Source organism: Miniopterus schreibersii (genome assembly GCF_964146895.1).
Source record: "Miniopterus schreibersii genome assembly, chromosome: 4".
Lineage (NCBI taxonomy): Eukaryota > Metazoa > Chordata > Mammalia > Chiroptera > Miniopteridae > Miniopterus > Miniopterus schreibersii.
Genome location: NC_138105.1, coordinates 98,946,549 through 98,965,543, shown reverse-complemented (window position 1 = coordinate 98,965,543; position 18,995 = coordinate 98,946,549). Strand labels below are relative to the sequence as shown.

Genomic DNA, 18,995 nt, shown 5'->3' with positions numbered 1-18,995 from the left:
GGTGTGGCACCCTGCGCTCAGCCCCTCGCCCCTCGCCCCTCGCTGTGGGCTGAGGTGTGGCACCCTGCGCTCAGCCCCTCGCCCCTCGCCCCTCGCTGTGGGCTGAGGTGTGGCACCCTGCGCTCAGCCCCTCGCCCCTCGCCCCTCGCTGTGGGCTGAGGTGTGGCACCCTGCGCTCAGCCCCTCGCCCCTCGCCCCTCGCTGTGGGCTGAGGTGTGGCACCCTGCGCTCAGCCCCTCGCCCCTCGCCCCTCGCTGTGGGCTGAGGTGTGGCACCCTGCGCTCAGCCCCTCGCCCCTCGCCCCTCGCTGTGGGCTGAGGTGTGGCACCCTGCGCTCAGCCCCTCGCCCCTCGCCCCTCGCTGTGGGCTGAGGTGTGGCACCCTGCGCTCAGCCCCTCGCCCCTCGCCCCTCGCTGTGGGCTGAGGTGTGGCACCCTGCGCTCAGCCCCTCGCCCCTCGCCGCGGCCTGAGATGTGGCACCCTGCGCTCAGCCCCTCGCCGTGGGCTGAGGTGTGGCACCCTGCGCTCAGCCCCTCGCCCCTCGCCCCTCGCCGTGGGCTGAGGTGTGGCACCCTGCGCTCAGCCCCTCGCCCCTCGCCCCTCGCCCCTCGCTGTGGGCTGAGGTGTGGCACCCTGCGCTCAGCCCCTCGCCCCTCGCCGTGGGCTGAGGTGTGGCACCCTGCGCTCAGCCCCTCCCCCAGCCAGATGCTGCAGCCGGGTTCCATTTTTGAAAACTCTGCCACGTAGAGAGGTGCAGGCTGGCACGTCTGGGATGAGTCTGGGGGCACAGTCACGGCGGCCAGGTTTCCATTTCTTGTGGCTGCTCAGTCTCTGGCCAGAGCCACAGGGTCTTGCCTTGGACCTGCAGGTGTCAGTGGGTGCTGAGGACAGGGAGCTGCCTGCCCCACACGGCTTGCTGGGTCCTTGGGCTCTGCATGTCATCCCCCCCCCCCGCCCTCCGTCTTGCCCAAGGCCCACCGGGAGCAGCACTGGGATCGGGGCGCTCAGGACAGCTGAGGCCCAGCGTAGAGGCAGCTCCCCCTCCTGCACCTGCGGCTCACCTGCTCCCTGCACCTGCTGCGCTTCCTGGGCCAGCAAGTGAGGCCAGGCCCCTGGGAACGGATGGCCATTCCCTGGCTCCCTCTCTCTAGACAGTTCCTGTGGAGCTTCAGGCTCCCGGGGGAGGCCCAGAAGATCGACCGCATGATGGAGGCGTTCGCTTCCCGCTACTGCCTGTGCAACCCCGGCGTCTTCCAGTCCACAGGTCAGTGGTCACGCGGCCGGCACCTGTCGCAGCCGGCACGTGCCGTGGGCCTGCGTGCTCTGGGCCGGGCCGGTGCTGCCTGAGGCGCCGCCAGGCCTGCTCTCGGGCACAGAAACCAGACCAGCCTCTCGGCTCCTGGCAGCTGAGCTCCCCTGCGCTCGGACCCCCCCGCCCTCTGACCCCCCCTGCCCCCCCGCCCTCTGACCGCCCTCTGACCCCCCTCTGACCCCCCCTGCCCTCTGACCCCCCCGCCCTCTGACCCCCTTCTGACCCCCCCTGACCCCCCCACCCTTTGACCCCCCCCGCCCTCTGACCCCCCCGACCCCCCCTGCCCTCTGACCCCCCCGCCCCGGGCCTCCTTCAGACACCTGCTACGTGCTGTCCTTCGCCATCATCATGCTCAACACCAGCCTGCACAACCACAACGTGCGGGATAAGCCCACGGCCGAGCGCTTCGTCTCCATGAACCGCGGCATCAATGAGGGCGGGGACCTGCCCGAGGAGCTGCTGAGGGTGAGCTGCTCTGGACCCCCCGCTGCTCCCTCTGCTTGACCTCGACTCTGGGGGGGGGGGCGGGGGGGTCTCGTCTGTTGTGAAGCATCTTCAGTGTGTCCCTCACTGCCTGTCCCACCAAGCTGGCCGCTGACTCTGCCCTCAGGCTGGCCGGCGGGGAGGACCTGCCCCCCTCCGCTGAGCCGAGCATGCTGCTTCCTCGCAGAACTTGTACGAGAGCATCAAGAACGAGCCGTTCAAGATCCCGGAGGATGATGGCAACGACCTGACACACACGTTCTTCAACCCCGACCGCGAGGGCTGGCTCCTGAAGCTGGGTGAGTGGCGCCGGCGGGCGGGACACTCCCGGCCCTCAGCCCCCAGCCGCTCCCGCCAGTGCCTTCACGAGGCCCGAGCAGATGCAGAAACGTTAAAAAGAGGCCGTTAGGCGAAGGCTGGGCTGGGTAGCTGGCTGCACGCCCCAGACTCGACGGCCATGGCTTTGAGTCACACCCCGTCCGAAGGAGGCCGACGGTCAGTGTCCACCACACACAGTGACGGCCGGGCTGCACGAACATCCCAGAACACCGCTCGCTCAGTGTCCAGACAGCCCAGCTTCCTGTGCGAGGAGCAGGCGCCTCTGCCTCCAGGAGCCGCGTGCCTCCCCGTGGTGTGGTGTGGCTGGTTTCCGACGCGTGGTTTAAATGTGCCTTCTTGTTTTCCTTCTGCCTGTGGCTCCCACCTTTCTGTTCTGTGACGGGCTGTCCCTGCTTGTTCTGCGTTAGGAGGTACGTACCCAATGGCTCCCGCCCTTTCCCAGCTGCTCATCCCTCTCTCGTCTCTCGCCCGTGGTGTGTGTGAAGCTCCAGTTTGTGGCTGCCATTCATCTGACCCATGTGGCCTTGGACTTGCTGGTGGATGTGACAGCCACGCCTGGGCTGGGCAGCAGCGGCCTGGCCCAAAGCGCATGGGGATGCCTGTGGGATGAGCCCGCCCGTCCTTCCCAGGCCTGAGCAGCAGCAGCAGGGCTCGGGCAGCTCCATTCCCGCCATCACCTCCCGTCATACTAACCCAGCGCAGTGCATGTCTGCACCTCCGGGGAGAGTCTGGATTGTTTGAACGGCTTCCTAACCATTGACAAAGAAGTAGAATGGCTGTTCCATGTCCTGGGCAGTCTTAGGAATTACTAGGGTTTTTGCCTGGGGGATGGGCTGGGGTTTCCGCCTCACTGTGACGTTAGAGCCCGTGACAGCCGCGTATCGTTCACACTCTCTGAGAACAGGTGGTGAGATCCCGAAGCTCATGAGAATTCTGGGGATTGACTGACTTACCTACTTAACCTCACCTGAGGATATACTTACTGATATTAGGGGGAGAGAGCAAGAAAGACGACATTGTGAGAGAGAAACATTGATTGTTTGCCTCCTGTACTTTCCTGGACCAGGAATCAAACCCACAGCCTTTTGGTGTACGGGACAACACTCCAACTAACTGAGCCACCCGGCCAGGGCATGGCTTTGTTTTTAATCAGGGGGGAGAAGACACAGGCAAGGGGACAGTGTGGCAGGCTTGGGGAGCAGGCTGCTGGTCCGCTGTTCTGACTTGGGGTCTTGCTCTCACTCTTCTTGGGCTCTGTCAAGGTTTGGAGAGTTCAGGATCTTTGCCTGAAAACCCAGAACTGTAGCCTTGCCCTTGAGTGACCTTCGAGATGCACCCGACCTTTAGACCGCGTTAGACTTGGGGTCCTGAGGGATGCGCCCAAACACCAGCATTGCGCTTGGGCCCTCCCCTTCCTGCCTGGCCAGCAAGTGTCCCTCGAGGGACAGTGACACTGCGCGCCTGCCTGGCAGCGAGTGTGGCCGAGTGCCAGCAGGGACATAGCTGCCTCTGGAGATGACAAAAGGAATAAAATTAAGGCACAACAGGGCCTGTTTTCCAACCTCTTCTCTAGTCGAGCAGATAAGCAGCCAGGATGACAGTGCTCAGTGGGGTTGTGGGAGCTGTGGAACACGGGGGCACTAGGGGCCTGATGCAGTGGCTGGGTGTGGCCTCAGCACAGGGACACTGGGTGGGCTTCTCCCACGCTCCCGCCACCACTGCGTTCAGGTGCCCGTGTGGAGACGTCGAGGCCTCCACACAGAAGCCACAACTCTAGTGATGGTGGTGCTATCCAAACCTTGAGCCTGCAGGCTAGGTGACAGCCGGAGCTGCCCTCCTCGAGGCCCCGCAGCCTCTCCACTCTCCGCAGAGCTGTTACTGTCCAGAGAGCAGGCGTCCCAGCAGCAGGCAGGCTGGTCTCTCTAGAGCCCCCGCCTTGCTGGCCACACCCACCCGACGCTTCTGGCCACTAGGGACAGCTGGTGGGTGGTGGTGTCTGGGGGCCGAGGGGGCGGTCAGCCAGCCAGAAGCCAGTGCTAAGTCAGGTCGGCCTGGGGTGGGCCCAGAGGCAGGCAGACGGGGTGGGCACGTGTGTTCTCCCTGCTCTCACTCAGGTAGGACCCTTGCTTAGCTGTTCCTCACCCTACATGGAGCCTTAGAACAGGCTGCCTTTCAAAGGCCCAGATGCTTAGAACCAGCAGCGTCAACTGTTGCTTCATGATTGTCAAGTAAATGCCTCCTAGTATCCTGGTTTTGAGAATGAACCAGTTGATAAGAACAGGAATGTGGGTTAGAGCTGACCTGTCACACAGAGAAAAGTACATGTTGCAGGGGTGTGTGTGCACATGTTGTGCCTGCGTATGTGTTGGGGGTGGGAGTAGGGGGGTGTCCATCCATCTCCTGCAGCTCAGCCAGAAATATGCTTGAGCAGAGCACATCGGTCTAAGTCCAAGTTCTGCTCAGCCCCAGCCCCTGCTGTATCTGCCTGCATAGCTAAAAGGCTGCCCGGGGCTGCGCTTCGGGGCCAACCCAGATGCCACACATCAATCTAGGTGTCCACAGCCGCCGGCTCCCTCGGCCTTAAGAACTTGTCCAGAGATGGGGCTCCCCCCACATGCACTGAACTCGGGAGCAAGGGGCAGGAGCCCGGGTGCAAGGAACTGAGAGGCCTTGCTGGCAGACCTGCTTCCCCTGGCAGCTGGTGATGGATGCAGGGCCGGTGGTGGGCAAGGGCCTGCGGGCGAGCAGAACACCAGGACAGCCATCTAACATTCCAATGTCAAGAGCATGGAGGAGGGCAGGCACAGGACAGATGGACAGGCACTGGGCAGACAGCGTGGGGCTCCTGGGACAGTTCTCTAAGAACGTGCTTGTGGGGCTCAGCAAAAGGGAGGTTCTGCGAGGAGCTTTGAGGTTCCGGTGAGGGGAACCGGAGGCCCTGGAGGCCATCTCGGGGGTTTGGGGCTTCAGGCATTGATACAGGATCAGTTTATTTTTTAACAGGACAGCTCTGGCTGCTGTTTGGGGGCCAGTGGTGGGATGGGCCCCAGGGGCAGGAGAGTGGCCGCCTGGCCCAGGGCCAGTGCAGATGGAGAAAGGCCCTTAGCAATTTGGGGCTCAGGGTTGTGCCTAGGAGAACTGGTGCTGTGCCCTGGCCTGAAGGACTTTGAGTTGAGGCAGAGCTGCCCCGACGATCTCCTGGGACCCCTCTGTGTAAAGTTGGACCGTGGGGGTTGGGGAACGAGGCCTGAGCTGAGACCAGGGCTGCAGGTGCACAGGTCTGCTGCTCCTTGTGTTCGTGAAAGGGACCAATAAGAGGCCGCACCCGCAGGGAGGCAGAGGCCGCCAGTGGGGCGCTGAGTGGCCTGAGGAGGCTGCGTGCAGGAGTCTGGGGAACGGGAGCCCCGCCCAGGGTCAGAGGATATTGGGGGAGGTCCTGTGGCTCTGGACTGAGCAGCAGCTCGAGCAAAGGCCCTGGAGCACAGATGCGGGAGCTGGGGGTAGGCTTGAGGTCTGAGGTCCTTGGAGGGGGCAGCAGGAATCTTGGGTCAGCATGTGGTCAGACCCTTTGGACAGGGACTGGTAATGGGGAGGGGAGTGGAGCAGAGCCTGTCAGGGAGTAGGGGACACCCAGCCGGACCTTCCTGCACAGTGGCCTAGGCTCCCTCCTCAAGGCCTGCAGCCTGGCCTCAGGACGACAGGTGGTCTGACCCATGAGGCAGCTGTGAGGGGTCCCAGAGGGGTCTCCAGGGGTCTGTCCACTGACACCAAATTCCAACAGTCGGGGCTCGCTCCCTCCCTCCCGAAGCTGTCTCCCCCGACTGGACCTCTGCAAACATCAGAGGCCAGGGAGCCCTCGGGCCTCAGCCCTAGGATGACCTGGGTGCTAGCAAGTGTCCCCCCTTGTCCCCTGTGACATGCACGGCCTCTGTACAGATGGCAGTCGCCCGCTGACATGTATGCTGTAGAGAATAGTGGGCCAGCTCACCCCGAATGTCACCGTTGTCACCATGGGAGTTATGGATCAGGAAGAGCCTCTTCCTACCTGTGCCCATGTGTCCCTCCAGTTCATTCCCAAGCCTGTGTTTTCCTCTTGTTTTGTAAACTTTGTCCGAAGCAGGGGCTAGAATTTGAAGTCAGTTAGTCTCAGCTGAGTATTTAAGGGTAAAAGACTTTCTTTCCTGTACTGAAGAGAGTAGATACAGATGAGCTGTGTGTGCGTGTGTGTTTACATGTGTGTCCCAGATCTTGTTAAGAGATTAATTCAATCTAATAATTCCCTGGGCCAGGGAGTAATTGATTTTGATGGATCCCAGGGCCGCCCAGAGTGCTCAGTAATGTGATCAGGGCCCTGACGTAATGGGATTAGGTCCTGGACAGACAGGCGGCACCGACTCCATCCGGCTGTCATTTCCACGTGGGGAAATTAAGCCCATTCATCATGACTAACTTTTCTAGGGGGCACGATGGGGAAGCGATTGAGGTGTCTGGGTGCCCCAGGTGGCTGAGAGGGAGGCGCAGGCCCGGGTGGGGGTGCATGCGGGTCCTAGCAGAGCGCCATGCCACGTGTCCACTAGTCGCCAGGTGGGCAAGAGCGGCCCGAATGGCCCAGGCCACACAGCTCGTCCGGGACCTGGCTGCGTGCTGGGTGGACAGTTGGGCATTTTCATGAGGGAGGAAACTTAAAGCCAAGCTCGGCTCCTGGTGGCCTGAGAACAGTGATTTGTCCAGGTCCGGGCCCCGCCCTGTGGGCCCAGGCTCCCGCCTGCACTGGCTCTCACTCACGTGGTCCTTCTGCCTCCAGGGGGGCGCGTGAAGACCTGGAAACGGCGGTGGTTCATCCTGACCGACAACTGCCTCTATTACTTCGAATATACGACGGTAAGTGAGGGCGGTCGCCTGGTCCCCTCGGTGTCAGGGGCCCCTCGGGCAGCGGCTGGCTTGAGGCTGGCTGTGCTCTCTTCTCTCGCAGGACAAGGAGCCCAGGGGGATCATCCCACTGGAGAACCTTAGCATCAGGGAGGTGGAAGACCCACGGAAACCCGTAAGCTGCCTTTCTCTTCCCAGCTCAGGGACTCCCGCACTGTGCCCCCCCCCCCCCGGCCCTCGCTGACGGCCCTCTCTGTCCCCACCAGAACTGTTTCGAGCTGTATAACCCGAGCCACAAAGGGCAGGTCATCAAGGCCTGTAAGACGGAGGCTGACGGCCGCGTGGTGGAGGGCAACCACGTGGTGTACCGCATCTCGGCGCCCAGCCCCGAGGAGAAGGAGGAGTGGATGAAGTCCATCAGGTGAGGCCCGGCACCCGCGTGCTTACTGGTGACGCCCTTCGGCAGTCACCCTCAGGGAACTGAACAGATGCAGGTTTATTACTTAGAAAACGTGGAAATCACACAGCCCGCGTGGGCCGCGCAGCGGCGGGGAGGGGGGCGTGGGCGGTGTGCCCTCGGGCCTGGTTCCTGCTTTTATTGGGGGAGCCTAGGGTTTTGAGGGCTTGCTTTTTTTTTTTTAAATCCGCACCCGAGGATATTTTGTCCATCGCTTTTCAGCGAGAGTGGGAGGGAGGGAGGGAGAGAAACATCGACCGTTTGCTTCCTGCACGAGCCCCGACCGGGGCCGGGAACCGGGCCTGGAACCGAGGTACGTGCCCTTGTCTGGAATCGAACCCTGGACCCTTCAGTCCACAGAACAACTCTCTAACCACTGAGCCAAACTGGCCAGGGCTAAGGGCGCGCTCTTTATTGGTCAACGTAAAGCTCTCGTAAGAGGAGGGGTTGAAAGCGCAGGAAGGGAAAATGAACAAGTCGCCTGAAAGGTCACCTGTCGAAATCGTGATCCCTGAAGCCGAGGAGCAGGGGGGTGGCCTGGCTACGTGTCTGAGGCGTTCATGGAGGCGGCCGGACTTGCCTCTTGCGTTGTGAATCAGGGCCCAGGTGCTGGGGCTCTGGGTCCGCTTCTTTCCCACAGTGAAGTCGGAGAGTGTGTGTGTGCACGCGTGTGCGTGTCTGCCGCGTGCACCTCCAGCGCTCGGAGGTCGCCTCTGTCCTGGTCGGGGGCTTGCCGGCTGCTGCGGGCGGGCGTGCTGAGCCGCGCCATGTCCGTCTCTCTACAGAGCCAGCATCAGCAGGGACCCCTTCTACGACATGCTGGCCGCGCGGAAAAGGAGGGTCGCCAATAAGAAGTAGCTTTGCTGCCCAAACAGGTAAAAGTAAAAACTGAAACCCCACGCAGAAAGTGACCGGGCGGCCTCCCCACGACTCCCTGGACCCCGGGCGGCCTTTTCCAGAGGCAGCCCAGGACGCGGCGCCTCAGTGCCAACGCGCTCCCGTGGCCTCGAGGGTGCCACGGGTTCTCCGAAGCCTCTGTGCCGTGTCTGGTGAGCGACGCCGAGCGTTCCCCTCCCGCCAGCCCTCCCGGGCCTCAGCAGCCCGTGCCCACAGACGTCCTCCCCGCGGTTCCAAGTGGCAGCGGCACCTGGGAGTTCAGCTGCGACAATCTGTGCAGTGGACTTGGGCGGGGCCTGTCCACGGTACCTCGCTTGTAGCAGTCGCCACACGTGCTCATTCGTGGCGGTGTTCGCTGTTCTAGAAGCCTCTGTCTTATATCAAAACAGGAAGGAAAAGCTACTGCTTTTTTATTCAGATTTTTTTCTCAGATATATAGGATTATAGCTTTTATATGCCTTTTTATATTCTGAAATTATAATGAAAGATACTTACTTTCTAATAGTAGTATTTTTAGAATGGCAGCTATAAATCTAACTCCTGACACAAGTATATACTGTGCACTGAGAAGTTACACAGACACTATATATGCAGCGGCTGGGGGCGGGGGTTGTGTGGGGACTTGTCACTCCGAGTGCCACCACTCTGCGGGTGCCCTCGTCCCTCCTGGGGCAGGGAGGTGACCGTGTCCTTGAGGACCTCGAACACGGCAGGGCTTCAGGTGTCCGATTCCCCTGGAACCTCTCAGCTCAGACTTGGTGGCCCCACAGAAACTTTCTAAAAGGGCCAGTTGTTAAAATCTGTGGTTGGGGGCACTAGTCCCGTAACTGCTGAGCCCCAGCACAGATGTGTACGTGTTGTTCTGAATGAAAACACCACTGTCGGACTGTTTTTGACCCCCACAAGCAGCAGTTTCATGCGGTGCAACAGAATGCATGGGTCAGGCCAGCTTGTGACCACCGACTTCGCTATTCTAAACCTTTGGGCAAATGGCTGGTTGGGTGTATCACTGCTCTGCTCACTGACCAGATTTCTTAATATAACAGGACTGCGTGCAGGTAACTAGAGCTCATCTCATCCCGTGTTTCCAGAGCTTCAGTCTCCCGTTAGGCGGGGAGGGGAGCGAGCTGCGGGATGATGTGTGGCACTTAGGTTTCCTATAGTTTAAACCCCATGTACTCCCTGGTGGTGGAACTTGTGAAGGCCGGTGATCAGGTGGTCAGGCTGCTGTCGGGATAAGTTATCGGGCTCCCAGCACATCCCGACTGGACCGTGGTGCGCAGGTGGGCGGGGCTGGAGGCCACGTGCTCGGACGCCTCTGGTTCTCCGGTGACACATGCCTTTATCTGTCTTGGGGGTTGTATGTCCATGGCCAGGATGGCCTTGCCCACCTGGGCTGTCCTGGCAGTGGGTCCCTGACCCCACAGGAGCCCCTCTCCCTGTCCCGTCTGCATAGTCACGCCCTGAACTTGCACACCCTTTAGAGGTCCTTCCTCCTGTGTAAAGTCCAAGTCCAGGAAGGAGAACCTCAGACTGACCTATGCACTTACGTGGAGATGCCAACGGCAGAAGGTACTTCCTGTGAGTTCCTTGCTGAGACTTGGTGGCTCTGGGCCCCCGGCCTCGGAGCTGCCGACCTTGTAGCTTTAAGTCACACTAGACTGCAAAGGGTCTGAGCCCACGACCCGCCAGCACGCAGCAAACTGGTTTTTCTGGCTTGTTCCCGAGCTCTTAGGCTTTGTTACTGTACCGATACCTCAGATTCGAAGCTTTAGTTTTGAGAAAGGCAAGTCATCGTTCTCAAGATGCCCGACCGCTCCCTGTGCAACTCTGGCCTCCGCCTCCGGGAACAGAGTCGCTGCCCCGCCCAGCAGCCAAACTCCGCGACCCCTCAGGCTGGCTCCGGGCCCAGGACTGCCTGCCAGCGACATCAGTATTTCCCCGTGGACACTGTCCTTTCACCCAGGTAGGAGCCTGCGGGTGCAGGGCTGCCTGCCTGCCTTCCGGGCCGGGCCTCGGGGGTGGGAGAAGGGGACCTAAGGAGGCCCGGGCAGGATGTTTCTCTGGCCATTTCCCAGGAAGGCGCAGAGAGCCATGGTGCTCAGCCTGTGTCCTTGCCGCCAGTGTTACGCCAGTGTCACCTAACTCCAGGTTTCCTTGTGACAGTATTAACCTAACAGGCATGTAGCCGTCACCCCACTGAGCCCTCAGGCAGGCCTGGTGCCTGGATCTGTTTGATGGTGTCCCTCCTCCTGCCCCATCTGTGCTCAGTGCTGAATTATCCCCACTCTGGCCAAAGACACGCTCCCCCCAAGACAAAGGTGGGGGGGCACGCTGGGCGGGAGCAGGAGCTCCGCAGCCCCCAGGCCTCGGTTAGCAGGGAGGCTTAGCTGGTCGACCCTGAACTCGGACAAGCAGGCGTCCTCAGGGTCACGGAACACTTTTGAGCAGTTTAATGTGGTACCAAACAGTCCAAATAGAAGCTCTTCATAGATGAAGCAATGCCTGTTTTTAACGTTGACATGCATATACCTACACAGATGTGCTTTGCCGAAAAGTTAGGTCTCTTTAGAAGCCACATGTGATTTCTCGTTTTTTCTTGGAAGACATTTCTACGTACAGTAAATGTGGTTAGTATGTAAATAATGTACATACATGTTGCCTTCTGGAGTGTTTCATTCAGTGTACATACGCTCACAACTTGCATGAAGAAATACCCCACGTTGATGTTTTGTTGTAAAGTAAATAGTAAAATTGGATGGTGTGTGGCTGTCAAATTGCAAATACGGTGTTCACTAAATAAACCCGAAATGCGTTGTTACAAGACTGCCTAAGACTTGGTTCTTTAAAATAGATTCCCGGGTCCAGCAACCCCCTCACCACCCGTCTGCACCCCAGGCCCGGCCCCGCAGTTTGCGCTTTGGTGGTTTTCCAAAAGCGAAGGCAACAGGAAGTCATGCGACACGTCTCTAAGCACGTGGGGCAGACAGCAGTAAAAAAGACACACAAATGTTTAATTTGCTGCCATTTATATACTATATAAATTTTACATGCTGTATATTTACAGTGGGGCAAGTGCTTTTTAATCTTTAAAAAAACAAAGATCAAACTTTAGACATCTCTGAACAACACAAACTGTATAAACCATACAGATTATTCAGATACAAACTGTATTAAATACAGTTTTCCCCACTCCGTCTCCTGATGCAGGACCAGTGAATTATAAGTGTATCACAGTTTGATAGCATATCCATATTAAAAATAAAATCACAGTATGATTTTGTCTGTAACTAGAAACTTTTCAGGGACCAAGCTGACAACTCAGACTCCAATATCATAGTCAAGACAAGAGACACTGTATAAAAAGTGTTATGTAATAAAAAACGTACTGTAGGCTTTACAAATAATGTCTGGATTATACATTCATAATGTAAATACTCATCATAACCGGTAAGTTGATTGGAATAGCTCCACAAAGTTCAAAAACAGAACTTGTCTATAAAATACACCTTCAAATCTTGAATACAACTAAAATATGAAGCGAATTAGTTTCTAGTATCAGACATTACAGAAAACACTGCTCTCAAAGTCTGGTTGAGAGCTTGTGGGTCTTTAAATAAGTCTTTAAATTAAATATACACACTGTCAGTTGTTTGTACTGAGCAACCCCATGGTTCCCGGTTGGTCGGCACCGGGCCTTACTTGGAGGAGCATTACATGGAGCACGAGATCAACCTGAGTCTGTGGTTAAGCAGCATTGGAGATGTTCTAGTCCAGGGCGTTATTTTTAATGTGATTTATATACACGGTATTTTACAATGCTCAGCAGTTGTAGAAAGTGTTCGTCCATTTGGAATAAGGGTAATTAAGAAAAGGTAAAAACTAAAAAAAAAGTTCTCCATGGTAAAATCTGTACAGTATTTACTAAAGAAGCACCACGCAGATTTGAACAAAGTTATTTTCTATATAATTTAAGCTGGGTTGGGGATGGCTTCTGTTGAACATGTTGAATCTGAAAAACAAGAGGCAGGACGTTGGAACAAAGGGTCTCGTGCGCCCCGGGCGGGCCTCTCCTGGTCACATAGCTTATTCACGGGCTCTGCGCTAGCACGTCCCCAGGCCTCTGGGGAAGCTCGGCCTTTCTGGATAAAGGGACTGGGCAGCTCCAGACACAGGCAGAGGGTGGGAGCCTCAGCAAAGAGGGCGCCATCTGCTGGGCATGGGCTGTGCCCACCGAACCCCAACTGTGGCTAATCCATCTCAATCCTTAAATTCCCTTCCAGGGAAGACTTTAATTCCTTAATTCGGCTTAGATCTTTCCCTTGAGGACACACTGATAAAGCATGTTAATTAACAGCAAATTAATCTTCTGCAGACACTTCACTTTGAAATTCGTTTATAAATCCCTCTTGCTGACAAGAAGTTCTACATTTAGGCAAAATTCCTCTGCGAGGGCGGGCACAAAACACGAACCCATCTCCCAAGGCCACTGAAAGGTCTAGCAGTCAAGGCATGGCACTCTCCAGGTTGTGATCTGCCCTAAAACACCCAGACCTCATTCAAATAAATCCTTTTCGTCTGAAATAGGGGTGGGGTCAGATGCCTCTGGTTTGTGGGTGCACTGGCCCCGGGGTGTGGGGAGGGATGGAGATTCCAGGGACTCCTCCCAGGCCATGCGGTAGGTCTGGGCGGAGGAGACTGGATTCTCTATCTTTTGGAACGTTTACCATGACTGTCATTCTAATGCTTTAAATGCTCTCATTTCTTACAGTGAGAGGAGGAGAAGGGGAACAGAGTGACTGCCTGAGTTGAGGGACACAAGTGTCCCTAGCCAGGATCCTGAGGAAGGGGGTCAGCTGCAGCTGAAGGAGCCCCCTGTGCCTGCCCCCTCAACCCATGTCCTCAACTCTATGTCCCACGGTGCTTGTAGAGACAGTGATGGGGACAGACAGGAAGCAGCTTACCGTAACTAGTGAACTCCTCGTTGGAGGCCAAGTTCTCAGTCACCTAGAACAAGCAAAGGTTAAGAGACAGTTTAATGGTCACAGACGTGGCCGTGCTGGCTGCGCAGCAAGTGATCACACTGCCAGTTCGCAGCAGTTCCCAGTTGCTGCCTAAACCAATGCTTTGAGGACAAGCAGGTGTGCTGTCAGCGAGCCGTTTCTCCCGCGTGTTACTGAAAACCAGAGTCATGGGGACAAGCCGTGAAAGCCATGCACCTGGGGAAATGGTTCTGTCAGCCACCAAGCTGACCAGCCTTTTAATATGAGGAAAGTACAGATCTCAGACCAGAGGAAGCGGGGGGTTAATGAGCCAGAGACTGAGTCTGAGAGACAGGCAAGTGTCAGGCAATGGTTGACAGGGATGCTTGTCGTGGAAGGCCAGGACAGGCACCCAGGCTCCTCAGTCTGCTCAGAGTGGAAGTACTGGGTCGGGGACAGGACCACTGTGCAACACAAGCCTTACTGCAGCCCCTGGACACAGCAGAGCTACCACATGCCAACCAGGGAGGGGGGCGCTCAGCCTGCCTGCCCTCCAGAGCTGCCTGTGGGCGGCTCCCTGGGCCAGATGAGGAGGAACCTGGCAACCACGTGGAATGCCCCGGGACCCCGTGCACAACAGCCCCTCACTGAGCAGAGGGGAGAAGGCGCTTAATCTTCACAAGCCCTGTCCCCAAGTCACTAACATGTTCTTGGGAAACCAATCTGAAAATACACACATTGATTTCTTAAACAGCAAATACCACTTCAGTTCCACTTTCTTGCTGCCGTGGGCGCCAGAGTCCCCACAGCACTCGCACTCACCCTCCATGCCTTACAGTCTGTCCCCTCCCAGCCAACACCATGACCCCTCCCTCAGTCAACAATCACAGGCTGCCCCTCCAACACAGGGCAGCTCAGCCAAGGCCAGGACAGTCGAGAACCAAAAGGCCTCTGGGCAACCAAGGGGACAAAGCCACAGAGGTTCACTCTGACTGTCCACGGCGGGGGCCGGCAAACCTTCCCAGGGAAGGCAGGCCGTAAGGCTGGGCTGGGCCCCACTGCAACTCTACACACTGAAACTTCAATTTCATGGGAAATGAAATCTTTGGACTTTTTCAACCACTTGAGATGTTGAGGCCATTCTTAACTGGCCGACGCCTGCTCTGGTCCACTGCCCCTACATCACACCTCGCAAGCTCAGTGCTGCTCCCTGGGGTGAAAGGTCACTGGAGATTAGAACGGGGGGGGGCTTTAAGTGCAACTATTGATAGAAGGGACTACACAATTGATCACAAGGGGCAGAGCTGTGCAGAGCAAGCAAGACCCAGGAACCCAGAGTGACCCACTGTCAGGAGCCAGAGCCCCACAAGACAGTGCAACAGCTGACTGACATCCCTGTGACCCAAATCATCGAACTGTGACCTCTAGGTTATGCTCAGAATGCTAGAGTCTAAGGATTCAGGAGAGAAAGAATATTGAAAGTGGTTTAAAAACAAAGTTCTGGTCCTGCATGCAGCAAATATTCAATACCGGGAGCCCCAAATTCCAGGTGTCAGAGGTTCTGTGGGGCCCAGGTCCACGTGACTGGAGCTTTGCGTAAACGCTACACGGTCAGTGCTAGATACCCACATGGCACAGCATGCGCTCGTGGGGGAAGGGGCAGGGGGAGGAAGCCGGAGGGAGGGGCTCCCACTGAACCGCAGCCTCATACCATTGGGTTTTCTTCCCAGGTGTTAATCACCTTTTCCAAAAACACCAGTTTCTGTATCTTTAATTCCAAGCATCTCCTCTTACCCTGGCCACATTCAGAGAGATGACACCTGTCATCCCTGCTTTCCATCCTTAAGCGTTTCGTTTTCTCACGGAAAGGTCCAACACCTTCCAGAGGCAGGCCATCGGTGAGGGGGAGGGCGCCGTCGGCTCTCCGGAACAGGTCCACAGTCTCGGAGCTGGCGGCCTTAGCCAAGTGCGGCCCTAGGTCTTTCCCAGAGTCCTCGGGCCTCCGCGAATGCCGCCGCCGCTTCTTCTTCTTCTTTCTGTGCCGGTGGAGGTCGGTGTCCGAGCACGCAGCGGAGAGGTCCGAGTCCCGCTGATGCCTGCAGAAGGACAAGTCAGAGCTCGAACCACCCACACACACAGCCACCGGGAGAGCTGGTCCTTGGCTTCTATACCCGCACTGCGGACACTCATTCTGCAAATGCAGGTAAAATTCTTGTCTAACTCAACCGGCGTGGCTCAGCGGTTGAGCATCGACCTAGGATCCAGGAGATGGCGGTTCGATTCCCGGTCAGGGCACGGGCCTGTGTTGTGGGCTCGATCCTCAGCAGGGGGCGTGCAGGGGGCAGCCGATCAATGACTATCATCATTGATGTTTCTCTCTCTCCCTCTCCTTCCTCTCTCTGAAATCGATAAAGACATACTTAAAAAAAAAAGGCATTGTAACAATTTTTTTTAAGTACAGGGTCATAAATCCACCCAATTCCACCCCATCCCACCACTGTGTTTAGCTCTGCTTGGGAGCTGAGGTGATCGGTTAAGTACCAGAGGAAGGAAAGAGCTACTTTTCCTGAAACCAGTGGCCAAGGGGAACTGTTTCTGCAGGTGTCTCGGCCGCATGGGAGGTGTCGGCGAGCTTTTCCTTTGGTAGCCACTATTTACCAATGACTGATGGCACCGTTTTCCCAAGGTTTCCATTTTAAGAGCTGTCAGCTGTATACAGTATAAAATGTATAAGTAACTGTTTGTGCTTATGTGTCTCATCAGGGGTAAGTCATTTCCAAGACACTCACTAACCAATTTAGCTTTTTAAAAATTCAAAAACGCATTTCCCAGATTTCAAATTGAGAAATGGAAACAGAAAAACAGACAAGGACAAAGGCAACAGAAGGCGTGTCTCAGATCCCCACTCAGGGCCTGCCGTTTCCTGCTCGCCCGGCAGGCAGGGAGCGCGAAGAAAACGTTACCAGGTACAACAATGTACGTACATCTGACACTAAGAACATAGCCCGACTGTGAGGTCAAAGGCCCCACACTGACACCTACAGAGCAGCCCACTGGCTCCTGGAGGCATAAAGCTGTCATCAAAACGGCAGTGTCTTGAAAATGAGGTGTTTGGGCCTCTTACGATATCGTGAAGCACAACAGCTTAAACGAGCAGAGCTGAATTTTAGAAATCTGTAAAAACAGTGAACTCTCAAAACTCAGAGATGAGAGACACAAATCAAACTCAGGACCACAACCCGGCCTCCTCGACACCAAGCCGGTGGGAAGAGCGCGAAGCTGAGGGCCCAGCGCCTCTCTGGCCACGAGGCCGCGCCCTCACCTGGCGTCTCGTTCTCGGCGTTTGTCTTTGGATTTCTTCTTCTTCTTGGACTTTTTGTGCCTCTTCACTCGAGGTTCTTCTAAAGGGCCCCTTGGTGAGCTCCTCCAGGCTTTCTTTTCTGCACACGTGTCGCTGTGTCCTATGCTATCGTACCTCCGTTTTCGTGACTTCACATTTTCATGGTCGTGGAAGCGATCGGCAAGGCGACAGCTGCTGCCTTCGGGTCCAAGTGCAATCTTGTCGCGGGCATACTTCTCGGGGTAGGGAGGCAGGGCGTGGGCTGGGCCTGCCCGGGGGCTGCTGAAGTGGTGCCGTTCCCTCTCTTTGGCCACCAGCTCATAGCCCTTTCTGCTTTTGTAACAGTCCTTGTATGGCCGGCCGCTGTGCTGGCTCACCCGGTCATAGTCTCGGTCACAGTCTCGGTCACCGTGCAGAGGCCTCCAATCCCACGCCTCCCTGGCCGTGTACGGGACGTACCTGTCATGGTAATACCTGCACTTGTCCCACCTTGTTTTGTCTGGGTAGTACTTCTCCCGGCCCCAGGAGTGCTCACTTTCCGAGTGGTGGTACCTGCTCCAGTCCTGCTCGGACCCGCCTCTGCTCCGGGAGTGGTGGTGGTGCCTGGCCAGGCCTCGGTGCTGGCAGGGGTGGTGCGGGCCCCCACTGCAGTGTTCTGGTCGGCAGCGGGCCTGCAGGGCGTGCTCACGCGTGTAGGAGTGCCGCCTGCGGTGGTAATGGTCCTCCGTCTTGCTCCTGCTGTCCCGTGCGTGCTCCCCGCTGGAGGAGCGGTCTCTCCAGTTCCGATAATGGCCTCGGTCAACTTTCCGGAGGCTGCTGATTTTTTCCTTAACTGGAGAAGGACCCTGGACTTTTTGCCCAGCCTTATTTTCTTCACATCGCTCCCCAGGGCTTTGTTCGGGAGCCCCGCCGCCTTCTGAATGGTTCTCCGTGACTCTGTCCGACTGAGGAGAGGGCGGCCGGGTGGTAGGCGCCGCTGTGATTTTAGACGCGTCTTCCGCATCCGTGCACTTGTCTCGGCTGCTGTACACTGAGGGCTCCTGCTCACCGTCACCGTCACGACATGCTGAGGGACTCGGGCTCAACCTCCCTGCGGCTTCCACTGCTGCTGAGTCCCGGGGACTCTCCGTTAATGTCCCTGTCACATCCTGGGAGGCTTTACTCTCCTCCCCCATTAGAGTCCCAGGGTCACACGGTTCAGAAAGGTGATCGTCCCCAGCGGTGCTCTTGTTGGCATTACACAGATGGTTGATGCTGGGCAAAGACTCCTCGGGTTTTGCTGAACTGCTTTCAGAGACGACTTCTTTGGTAGATTTGATGCTGGGGTCCGAGAGCGGCAAAGCCTTCTTTAATTTGCTGCTAAGACTTGTGACTGTCTCCAGTTTCTCCCGTGAGTCAGGAGTGGGGCTGCCAGGCTCCAGTCCTGCCTCAGGATGCTCTGTCGGGCTTCCCTCTGTTCCAGTTACACTGCAGCCCGATCAAAACAAAGAAATAAGCAAATTAGTCTTTTGCCAGATTGCTTTATGGGTGTCTGTCACTGGCTCGTGGGGACAAACATGTCAAAACATTCACTTACTAAGTATTTTAGGCTTTTAATATATCTGATTGAAACCCAATAGTGAGCTTACCATTTTTGGAAACTTCAAATTTTCTCTTCCCCTCACTAAATAAAAACATAAAATTTTATATCAAGCCTATCTCCTACCCCATTTTTTAGCAGCAATAATTCTGTGGTTCTAGCTACTTCTGTTTCCAGGTAGACTTCTACTTCTCCTTAGTAACTAAGTCTGAACAATCCACCGGGTCAGATGACAAGGGAAGGCTCTGACTTTTCCTCTGGATCCCCTTCTACCTGCAGACAGAGCCAGCAGTTCCTGGAATTACTCACAACCTGTGAGAACCACAGGCTTCAGTAAATGAACTCTGCCCTGGATCGCTGGGGAGCTTTTGATGTATCGAGGTTAATGAAGCTGCCGGGAGACAACAAAACCCTCTAGTGGCACCACTTTTAGAGGAAAGTGTCTGGGAGAGAGAACACACATGAAGGCAAAACATACAAGTTTGCCATTCGATAGCTGGGAACCACTGCCCTGTAACCGCAATACACCTTGCTAGAGCCGTCCTTAAAAGGACCAAGCGAGACAGTGCTGGCTGCCAAACTCACAAGCGTGCTAATAGCACCCCTGAGGAGAAGGAAATGTCGGCTTGAGGACATGAAGCTTTCCTGGACTACCGGCCAATACATTTTTCTTTACTTTTCTAAAAATCAAATTAACAAATTCTATAGATTATTTAAGTCATTCCAGGATTCAAAAA

At 56.5% G+C, this 18,995-nt stretch overlaps 2 protein-coding genes across 2 annotated transcripts in view; one reads left to right on the top strand and one right to left on the bottom strand.

The window, feature by feature from the left end:
• CYTH3 (cytohesin 3) overlaps positions 1 to 11,181 on the top strand; it is a 61,074-nt gene extending 49,893 nt beyond the window's left edge. Inside the window, exons 7-13 of the mRNA XM_081136167.1 lie at positions 1,152 to 1,264; positions 1,629 to 1,777; positions 1,983 to 2,094; positions 6,939 to 7,015; positions 7,107 to 7,178; positions 7,270 to 7,424; positions 8,246 to 11,181. Coding sequence (XP_080992293.1) covers positions 1,152 to 1,264; positions 1,629 to 1,777; positions 1,983 to 2,094; positions 6,939 to 7,015; positions 7,107 to 7,178; positions 7,270 to 7,424; positions 8,246 to 8,318 — 751 coding nt within the window. The 3' untranslated portion in view covers positions 8,319 to 11,181. The remainder of the gene's footprint in view (positions 1 to 1,151; positions 1,265 to 1,628; positions 1,778 to 1,982; positions 2,095 to 6,938; positions 7,016 to 7,106; positions 7,179 to 7,269; positions 7,425 to 8,245) is intronic.
• Positions 11,182 to 11,372: 191 nt separating this feature from the next.
• USP42 (ubiquitin specific peptidase 42) overlaps positions 11,373 to 18,995 on the bottom strand; it is a 38,099-nt gene continuing 30,476 nt past the window's right edge. The window contains exons 15-18 of the mRNA XM_081136162.1: positions 16,662 to 18,146; positions 15,134 to 15,435; positions 13,322 to 13,364; positions 11,373 to 12,369 (exon numbers count right to left, since the gene is read on the bottom strand). Of these exons, the coding sequence (XP_080992288.1) occupies positions 13,357 to 13,364; positions 15,134 to 15,435; positions 16,662 to 18,146 (1,795 nt within the window). The 3' untranslated portion in view covers positions 11,373 to 12,369; positions 13,322 to 13,356. The remainder of the gene's footprint in view (positions 12,370 to 13,321; positions 13,365 to 15,133; positions 15,436 to 16,661; positions 18,147 to 18,995) is intronic.